Source organism: Lycium ferocissimum, chromosome 10, assembly GCF_029784015.1.
Source record: "Lycium ferocissimum isolate CSIRO_LF1 chromosome 10, AGI_CSIRO_Lferr_CH_V1, whole genome shotgun sequence".
Taxonomy (NCBI): domain Eukaryota; kingdom Viridiplantae; phylum Streptophyta; class Magnoliopsida; order Solanales; family Solanaceae; genus Lycium; species Lycium ferocissimum.
The window spans coordinates 36,222,684-36,233,830 of NC_081351.1; the positions used below are offsets into that span (position 1 = coordinate 36,222,684).

At 36.0% G+C, this 11,147-nt stretch overlaps 1 protein-coding gene across 1 annotated transcript; it reads right to left on the minus strand.

The window, feature by feature from the left end:
• Nucleotides 1–2,702: 2,702 nt before the first annotated feature.
• LOC132033669 (E3 ubiquitin-protein ligase ATL15-like) lies at nucleotides 2,703–4,579 on the minus strand. The gene has a single exon (XM_059423707.1). It carries the CDS (start codon nucleotides 4,023–4,025, stop codon nucleotides 2,766–2,768), a length of 1,260 nt encoding a protein of 419 aa, XP_059279690.1. The 5' UTR covers nucleotides 4,026–4,579; the 3' UTR covers nucleotides 2,703–2,765.
• Between the last annotated feature and the right edge of the window lie 6,568 nt (nucleotides 4,580–11,147).

Below are 11,147 nucleotides of genomic sequence, written 5' to 3' on the forward strand. Positions count from 1 at the left end.
AATCTTTTGATTATGAATTTGATGTTGTCTAATTGGTCATCTCCAAGGACAACATCAGCAAAATACTCTGAGATTTTGATACCGATTTACGTACCACTTGATCACAAATATTCGGCTTCTATCCATTACCAATTGTCATGCTATGTTTGGCAATTCCTCGTCAATAAAGCGATAAGACCTCTAAGAATCTTCAAGATTCTTCTATGAAAAACATAAATGCATTTGATGGATTTTCAAGGGAAAGTATTTCTTGATGTGCTTATCTTTGCAAAGAAAGAAACACTATTTATAGGATAAAAGAATACAGAACATAAGAGCTTTCATTAAATAAAATTTTTAATAGGTTCATGAATTTTGAAATGAAAATGTATCTTTCAAAAGAACCTAAAACGTAAAAAATCAAATGAAGTGAAATTTGTGTATTCACATTCATTCATTCATTCATTCTGAAAACTCTTATCAAATTTATTGTTTCAAAATTAATTGAAACATTTTTTCCAACATAAGTAAGGTCGTGAAAGATAGTCCATTAGGCTATTTTCAGAACTTGAAGCCAACTATTAGTGATAGGATTCCTAAAGGGAAACTCTAGAGAATCAACAAGAAATTAAATTGCAAGAAATTAAGCTAGGAAACTAGACACAATTTGGGTTAAGCTAATGAGCAAACTTGGGAAAGAACCAAATCCTCTCACTAAACTTAGCTAAAGAACACCTAAGTTAATTGAAACCCAACAAAGAATTACACATATTGAATCCACAAAGTGAGTACTCAATATGAACTTCAAGGACAATTGAATTTTCAACAACTAAGAAATCACACTCTTCGATGATAATCACTCAACTCGTAAACTAAGAAATCTAGATAGTCTACCAAACAAACTATAATTCACCAAATAGGTTTTTCATCAAAATTACGCTAAGGAATGAAAATAGGCTAAGCAAGCTTATATAGTTTGGCCTTTACATGCATAGCCACAATTATTTAACTACTAACCACATGTGGCATTTAACTAGGGGTGGGAGTTCGGTTCTTCGGTTCGGTTTTATCAAACTTCGGTTCGGCTATTTCGGTTTCGATTTTTTGAAGGTAGACACCGAACACCGAACCCAACTAGTTCGGTTCGGTTCTTTCAGTTTCGGTTCTTTGAAGTTCGGTTCGGTTCGGTTTCGACTTTTTCAATTCGATTTTTTTGATATGATATTAGAAGCGATTCCATTTACACTTATTCATATTCTCAAAAGCAATAAAACATACAACTGATAAATTGAAATCAAAATCAATCAAACAAACAGGATATACAAGAACAAAAAACATAACCATAATATAGGATTACTAGGTTTTATATACATACCGTAAAAATAATTAAGAAAACACATAAAGGACATACATTACTCTTAAAGACACATCCTAGTCACCTTCCTTTGATAATGATATTTGATTTTCTCAACTGAAGTGTAAAATTAGGGGTACAAAAGCAAAAGAGGGCTTGTTACAATTGAGTTTTTTTTTTTTTTTTTTTTTTTTTTTGCTTAAACTTAATAGGCCTTGACTATTTTAATTTTTTTGGGTAATCTATTAAATTTCAGTGGGCGTTCGATTCTTCGGTTCGATTTTATCAAACTTCGGTTCGGCTATTTCGGTTTCTGTTTTTTGAAGGTGGACACCAAACACCGAACCAAACTAGTTCGGTTCGGTTCAGTTTGGTTCGATTTTTAGGTTTTCGGTATTTATGCCCAGCCCTACATTAAACTCCCTATTACAACAAAGGCCGAAAAGTGGCCTTTGCGGAAATAACCCCACATGGGCCCTTCTTCACTTGAATTGCAATACTAGCCTCGAATTTGCACTCCTTACCAAGAATTGTATTTCTAGCCATGAATTGCACTCCTTAGCCATGAATTGCACTTCTAGCCATGTTTGCACTTCTGGCCACTTTATGTGGCTTCCATCAATGGGCCTTCATCTTCATGTTACTTCCAAGCAATCATCCACACCCTTGTGGCTTCCTCTTCAATGGCCTCCAAAGGCTCCATCTTCCTCTTCCAAGGATGTGTGGCATGGAAATGCACATCCAAAGCTCTAACACGGGTTTTAGCCTTCATAATCGTTCATGAACTTCCTAGGATTATATCAATATGTCTATGGATTCAATCCCTTTTATTAGAAAGGGGGAAAAAAAGCAAGAAAAGGAAATTGTCTAAGATCAAGGCATGTACACATGTGAAAGCACGATGAGATGTTCAAGACCAGCCACAACGCTGAAATAGTGAAAAAGTAACTAGTGAAGTCTTAAATGATTTTAACAGACGTAGTACTTAAGGACATTTCAAATCAAAATATATAAAGGTGTTGCAGACTTGAAATGATAGACAATTTGCTTGTTGCTAAAGTATCGTTATAGTCACTTTGATGAATAAGGCCAGGAAAAAGAAAAATAAACGATCGAGGCATTGGCATTATTAGAAGGTGACTATATAGTAATTCATCAGCCTTTATTTATCAAGCAGGATAATCGACCCTAAAACAGATGACACAAAACTATCGATTTGGAACAAACTGATTATAAGAAACATATTGTAGTATCAAACTATTGCTGTTCCCTAAAAAACAACAGTTAAATTTCTCCATTTCCATTCTTCCCCTGTGTCATAAATTGAAATGATAACAACATAACATAACAACAACAAAAATGACCGAAGTTGAGTATATACAAAAATTAGTGTAACGAAATTAAGGACTAAAAAGAATATCATATAAGTATCTCAACTGCTTGAACTACCTGACCTAAGTTTATTAAACGATCGTTCACCAGTACTATCTTTTTCTTTCTCAAATAAGCGATCAAACGGCAACTTAACAGACTTAAACAAATTTTTTGGAACCGCCGTTTTATCATCTCCAGCTCCGTTACCATCCTTAGAAGACCGGCTTGAACCGCCCCTTGAAAAGAAAGGTGGGACCGGTTTAAACCCCCACCGGTCCACCCGGCCTTCCTCATTAAACCGCTCATAATTTTCATGATTAATTCGTGCTGAACCGGTTCCCACACTACTACTTCTATACCGTTTTAACATACTTCTTTCCATTGTAAACAACGAGTTGCTAATCAATTTGTTTCTAACCTCCTCAGGCAATCGTAACGTAAACCGCTCGCAATCTTCTCCGGGTTGAATCGGTGAGTGACCGGTCGAGTGGGACCTTGGAAATTTTCCTGTAATTTTTTGTTGTTCCGAATTTGTCCTTGGTGGACGATTATGTAGAGATGTTTGTGCTATATTTATCACTTCAGGTGAAGCAATAATGTCTTGAGCCGAAGGTCTATCAAAAACAACGTACACTCCACCCTCTCCAGACCCCACTTGTGGAATTGCAGTGGAAATGTTGTTGTTGTCGTTGTCAGGTGAAGCAATAATGTTGATATCTATGACTGAGTCATTTACTTCATGGACCGGGTCACCATATTCCGGGTCGGGTGACTGACCCGGAACGGTAAATATTTCAAAATCACCGGGTTTTGGGATTAAATTAGCACGACAAACAGGACAAGTGATGTGGGACATTAGCCACGTGTCAATGCAATTTGGGTGAAAAACATGAGAGCATTTAGGAAGAAGTCGAAGAGTTTCATTATCTTCGAATTCGTTTAAGCAAACAGCACATTCTAGTACTGATTTACCTATTTTGAGATCCTTCACATCAGAGTAAAGGAACATAGGGAAAGAGGATATTACAACTGGGTTTAAACCACGCGCTTGATTGGCGCGTCGAGTATTTTCGTCTCCTAAGTCGTTGGCCAAGTGGCGCTCAGCGCATTGACGAACGTAAACTGAAATTATGCCCATTGCAAAGAAGACACTAATAAGGGTAACTAGAACTATAGCCATAGGTGGGTTGATTTTTATTTGTGGCTCTGGTGGTGGTGGCGGTAGTGTTTCTGTTTGTGCTGTGGCACACGCCATGACAATACTAAAACAGAAGAAAATTCTGCAGAACCCATGCTTGAGCTCGATTATTTTCTTCATGGAAATATAATGAAATTTGAAAAAAAATAAAAAATCATATGATTTATCGACAAGTAATGGTCATTTGATTTGGTGATGCAGAAGTAGGTGGACAAGGTGTTAATAGTGAGCCAGCTGAAAGGAGATTGATGATATCTTAGTTGAGTGCCGGACGTGGAGCGAAGAATATATATAAGGAGATGTGTTTTAAGGACGTGGGGTTAAGGTTTCGTTTGTTTTAAGGGAGATGGAAATAATGACTTGTTTTGACTGAGTTGAGTTAGTTGCTGGCAGGGTGGAACTAAGGGCGCAAAACGTTCATCTAAATTCCTTTCTTTCATGTAAAATTTATTGAATATATTGTGATGTCTCCGATGTAGGGCGGACTAATGATGAGGACGGGCAAGCAGAAATGCCAGACATTGAAGATGAGGTGCATATGACACCTTAAGGAAATAAAACATTGGAATGGAAGAGGAAGTGAAAAGTTTTATAAGACATGGCTCAAGTTCATATGTTACGCGCGTTTTTGGGGCTTGATGTGGCGTATCGCAATAGAAAAATACATACGGGCCCAGGCTCAAAGCAAACAATACATGTTATGGATTTAGAGCGTGACATATATAAGGTCTATAATTATTTTTTATGTATATAAAGTAAATGTTGCATTCTTTTGGCTTGATTGTGTGATACTTCTCTATATCTTGAATTTTCTTAATGAAATGTTGTCTATAAACTCAATTAGACTTTAAGTTCTGTTCGCTAATGTTGTCTATAAACTCAATTAGACTTTAAGTTCTGTTCACGTTAGCGTACAGGTTTTATCCGACAATAGAAGAGTTATCCATTTGTAGTCTCGATCTTCTTAATGATTTAATCTTAGTTAGATGTTGACGATGGAGGAAAAGAAACATAGAATAATTGGTTCGTGGCACTCATGTTTCTCACCAACTAGGTAGAACTAATCATTAAACAACTCAAATGGTTGATAATGATTTTTAAATTTGTTTATTCTAGTCAAGTATTTGGGGGGCACTCAATCATTTTCCCAAAGAAATGAAGTCCTTAATCTTCTAGTTTTATATTATGACGGAATTTAAATAAGAATTTCGGTTTTAATGACCAAAATTCAACGCAAAATAGATGGGAAAACGCCTTCAACTATACACTTGACTCACAATAACCAAAGCATAATTAAGTAAGAATTTAGAAGATACAAAGTAATTGCATATAGAACTTGACGACTGACTAGTCTATCTCCCTTCCTTTTTAGCCAAAGAAATGAGAGAGAACAAATGAGATCTATCGCCAATTAAAAAAAAAAATTCTTGGAAATTTAGGATCGACAAATTGATTTTTATAGATTTTAACGATTGATCCGAGATGAATTTTAGTTAAGAGTTTTGCAGGAAAGCTGTCGCTGGTCAAAGTAACAACGTTCGGAAAAACTGTTCTTGGCAACTACGCTAGCTTGCTAGGTTTTAGTGATTGACAAAAGAAATGGATAATAATTGCCGATTAAATTTTATTTTTTTGGATTTAATCATTTGGTATTGGAAACTCATTGATTCGACCAATTCAAATTTGTACGGCATAAAACCTAGTTAAGGAGGAAGCTAACCCTATCAGAAATTTCTTTCGACCCATGGCTCGAACCTGAACTTCCAGTTACGAGTAGGAATATCTCATCCACCCTGGCACAGTATTCGATGGTCCGATAACATGACTTATGCATAATGCTTTTACCATGTTTTGGTTCTCTTATCAAGCTTTGAGTACGACAATAGCTGCCACTTCCTAAATAAAGTAATTATTTCACCAAATCATTGAATTTAAGCTTGCCAATTAAGTCTTATCCGTTAGCTTTCACATCGGACGTGTGATAACTCTATTGATGTTAACATAGATCATCATTCAGGTCCTTTGTCTTCTGTAAGTTAACATATATTGCAATGTAATTCTAATCATGGGATGCTCTTATGATGAATAATGACGTTGAAATCTAATCATTGTTAAGTAACTGATTAACCATGTAAATCATATCTATTTAAGCTCTGTAGTAAGTACTAAAGCCATTAACATATAATCATCGAATTCGCTTGCTAGATCTGCTTCAATGGTAAATTATAAGTGGAAATCAAATGATTGTTCAGTAATCAACACTTGATCTAGTTGCACTTCAAATATTATGATGTTACAAATTTGCAAATGAGGAAGATCTGATCTTGTTAGCAATATTTTGAGCTTGCTGGGGATTTCAAGTAAAATATGGGAATACCTTTTTATCAACATAGCAAGAGAGTGATGACAGGGTAAATCATGGATTCTCTAATATAACATTATTAATAATTGGGCTTGTCATAATTTGATTGATCAGTGGCTACATTTTAAGTTCAGGATATGTTGGCATACTAATCGGGGCAATTCGCAGAATTGCCCGTCTTTTGGGGTCGTCTTTAAATTTTGCTCTTCGGCTAAAACCCATGAGTTCCAGGTTCGAATCCCCACTCAGTCAAAAATTTTAAAAAAAATTGCAAGGCAGAGTTTAAATTTCGCTATGCCCCCACCGGCATACACTTATTAAGGAATTACCAAAGTTATGCCGACCGATACTTATGCCTTATGGGGACTTAGCATAAGTATGTCGGGTCCGGCATAACTTTGGTAATTCCTTCACAAGTTTATGCCGGGTCCGGCATACTTATGGACAAACTTTTATTTAAGCATTAACTAAAAGTCTTTTCCTAGTTATGCCTTATGGGGCAGACTTATAGTTAAGGCATAACTAAAAGTATGCCCCATAAGGCATAACTTTTCATTAAGACATACACTTTGTCTTATAAGGCAAATTTTTAATTATGCCTTAAGGAAAAGTTCCGCCGTTACACCCCGTAGTTTCGTACGTGAAAATTTATAAGTGTTGGGCGTTCTAAGTATGGATACTAGATCTCCCTTCAAGGATATATGATATTATGCGAACTAATCCTATGGTCATGACGGTTTAAGTTCATATAACAAACTATGGAAGATTCCGGGATCAAGCAAATCGAAGAAAATAAGTTTGTCGAAAATTTGGAAAAAGTTGACAGAATTTTGGACATAATTTTGGGTCAACTTTGGAGGGGTATATCTCCTAGTATATTAAGAGTTTTAAGGTGTTTCAAAAGCCTAAAATGAAGTTCGTCGAGTCTAGTTTCCAACGCAACAAACCGGTTGTCGATACGATATCGAAGCAGAGAATTATGGTCGTTACAAGTTCAAATTGACGGAGCGAGAAATGCGTGCTACGATCGTTACGGATCCGATCCCAATTTGAACTAATATAAAAGGGATAAGACACCATTACCCCCCTGAACTATACCCGAATTTGCTACGACACACCTTACCTTTCCCTGGGCCCTATTACCCCCCTAAACTTATTTAAAACGGAATAATTACCCCCTAAACGCTGATGTGGCAAAGAGAGTGTGTTTCACTCTCTTTGAGAGAGTGAGAAATATAAAAAAGGGGAAAACTTAATTTTTTTTTCTTAAAAATCTGCATTTTCTTAAAAATTTGAAAATAAATCTAGTCTTCCACATTTAGTTTTAAAAAACGGGTTTTCCACATGTTAAGAAAATAATTAATTTTTTCAAAATTTTATAAAAATTCAGTTTTTTTCACATTTTGGCAAGAAAAACATTTTTCCGGATTTTATTTGAAAAATAAAAGTGTCCTAAGAAAATGAAATCAAGATTTTTTAAGACATTTTAAAAAAATAATCAAGTTTTCCATATTTTTAACAAATCCATTTTTCCATATTTAAAAAAAAAAAACATTTTTCAGTTTTTTTTTCTTTTTCAAAAACGGGTTTTAAAAAAAAAACAAATTTTCAATTTTTTTTTTTTTAAAAAAGGGTTTTAAAAATCCTTTTTTTAAAAGAAAATTCAGTTTTTTAATCCATGTTTTTAGTTTTTTTTTTTTTTTAAATGGGTTTAAAAAAAATCAAATTTTCAAATTAAAAAAAAAAAAAAGACGGTTTTAAAACTCATTTTTTTTTAATGAAAATTCAGTTTTTTATTTTTATTTTAAAAAAAAAATTGACACGTAGTCAAAAAATTTAAAAAAAAAAGAAGAAAACAAATAAATATACGTGTGGCAAGGAGAGAGTGTATGTCACTCTCCCATATGAGAGTGGGCATCGGCAGGGGGTAATTATTCCGTTTTAAATAAGTTTAGGGGTAATAGGACCTGTGAAGGTAAAGGTGTGTCGTAGCAAATTCGGGTATAGTTCAGGGGGGTAACGGTGCCTTATCCCAATATAAAAGGGGCTTGCCCACTCTTTTTCAGCCAAAACCTCTTCCAAATTGTTCCAAAATCCTCTAGAAATTTCCCCAACTTCCAAACCCAAATTTCAAGCCTAAATCAACAATAATTCCCGAATTCCGATTCAGGTAACGTATAGTTGCGAGTATAGAATCGTATAGCGACGCGTGTGGTTCAAGTTTAAGGTGAATAAAGTGAAGTTCTTCTACTATAAGGTATGTTCTTGCTATTATTTACATGATTAAGATGATATAAAGGTTTAGCAATTCTTGGAAAGGAAAGAATCATAGGGGAAAAATCATAAAGAGTTGAATATAATTCTTTGATTACGGTATTATGGATGTTGTTATGGTTGGTTTGAATATTGGAGAAACATCATATGGGATGTTTTATGGAATAGATTGGTATTGATATGGTTGTTGATGTTGTTGGTATTGTTTGGGAGTTGTTTTGGTATTTGGAGGAGGTAAAGAATATAGGGGAGATGCTGCTCTAGAAAGATTTATTTGAAGGACTTAGACAAGCGTATAAAGGTGAGTCTAACAATAGTATAAATTTTCTTGAATATAGATTTACGAGCCTGGGAGGACAAGCGTTGAGTAGCCAAAGTTAAGGTGACCAAAAAGATATGTTAAGGCTAAACCTTTTCTTTCTAAAGGCATGATTCTTTCATTATAAACCTTTGTGCCATATCCATAATATCCTTGCCTCCACAAATGCTAGAAGTTTATGAATCTTATGATCCTTACGATATTATTGAGCTTATTCATGATCTTGAGACTATTTTTTGAGATTGATCTTACCTCATAATACTTGTTCTTTCGAGGCGAGATATAAATGACGATTCTATTTCTAATGCTATCTAAGTTCATGATTCTCGAGACTCCCATGACATCGTCGACTACACCTTAATGGTTGATCCTTCAAGGAAGGATATAGTGATAATGATAATGCTAATTATGATGTTGATTTCGGCTTATGTATTTTTATGTATATGTACGTATGTATGCATTGCACTCCCACCGATCGCCAGGTATAATATCGAGTCCCGAGGTGGCGAGCACGGATAACATCGAGTCTCGCAAGGGTGGCCGAGGTACGGATGACACCGAGTCTCGAGTGGCCGGGTACGGATAACACCGAGTCCCGAAAGGCCGGGTACGGATAACACCGAGTCCCGAAAGGCGGGGTACGATCACACCGAGTTTCGAAAGTGGCCGGCACGGATGACACCGAGTCCCGAAAGGGTCGGCACGGATATGACAGATGTATGTATAGTAAGTGTATATGAATGCATATGTATGTATGTTGTGTATGGATGTATGAAATGTTTTTCCGTAGACGAGTAGTTTACATGACATAGATCTTAAGAAGAGTACGAGGTATAATTACTTACTTCATCTTATGTTATCTTCATTCGATATCATACTACTATTCATGCCTTACATACTCGCACATCGCTCGTATTGACGTCCCTTCTGTGGACGCCGCGTTCATGCCCGCAGTGTAGATAGACGAGACGAGGATCTTTCATCGTAGTCGCCTTCGTGTATCGCTTTGATTGGCGAACTCCATTTCTTCCTGGAGCATTGCCGAGTCTGAGTTGCATATGTTTTTTTTATGACAAGAGGGTATGTCGGGGGCCCTGTCCCGACTCATATACTTCAGTCATGTTCATAGAGCTTTGCGTACGTCCGTGTACTAGTTTTAGTCATAGTGTGACAATAGTAATGTCGTCATCATGGGTCTATTGTACATTTACTTATGCATGATATTATGTTCATATTTAGCCTCTTGATCTTATTATTTCCATTCAAGACATAGAGGATGTGAGTTGTAAGTTGGTTTGCTCGGTTTCCGCAAGGTGCCGGGTGCCAATCACGCCTTACCTAGGGTGGGATGTGACATCCGCCTTATGGGGCATACTTTTAGTTATGTCTTATGGGGCATACTTTTAGTTGTGCCTTAACTAAAAGTCTGCCCCATAAGGCATAACTAGGAAAAGACTTTTAGTTAAGGCTTAACTAAAAGTTTGCCCATAAATATACCGGACCCGACATAAACTTGTTAAGGAACTGGCATACTTAGGCCAAGTCTGCCCAAAAGGCACAAGTATGCCGGGTCCGGCATCACTTTGGTAATTCCTTAACAAGTATATGCCGGGTTCGGCATACACGCGACCCAAACCTTACCTTACAATTTTTTTTAAATTTATGCTTGAGCGGGGGTTCGAACCCAGAACCTCATGATTTCTGCGTGAACACTTAGGGTTGCAACACGAAGGGCAAAAATTAAAGACCAGCAATATGAGGGGCATAATTTAAAGGCCACAAATATGAGAGGCAAAATTTAAAGACCACCCCAAAAGAAGGGCAATCCGCGCAAAAAAATATATTAATCGAAAGTACAGCTCAATGAAATTGGATTAATTCATAAGTCCAATTACATGGATTCAAAGAGAAATCCTACCCTTTGGGCTAAACCATCTGGTTGGATTTCATAAAATGAATCCACTTCATCTCAGGCCCAAGTCTATATACTCCCTACTCCCTTTTGACATGATGTATTTTGGGCATGAGGTTTAAGAAATTGGAAAATGACATAATAATACTACTTAAAACTCTACATTACTAAACATAAAAATATTTTTCCTTATTTACAAAATATAACAACTTAATTACCAAACATATCATATTTGAAAAAATTAAAAGCCACGCTTTCCTTCCTTTTCCCCATTCTCTGTTTCATCCAAAACTGAGCCACCCCACCCTTCTTTCTCCTTCTCCCTATTCTCTGCTTCCTCCAAGAATATACTGAAGAGAAATCTTACTAGCTTGC

Bases quoted from the DNA above. Each gene is read 5' to 3' on its own strand.
- LOC132033669 (XM_059423707.1), bottom strand. From the start codon at position 4,025: ATGAAGAAAATAATCGAGCTCAAGCATGGGTTCTGCAGAATTTTCTTC.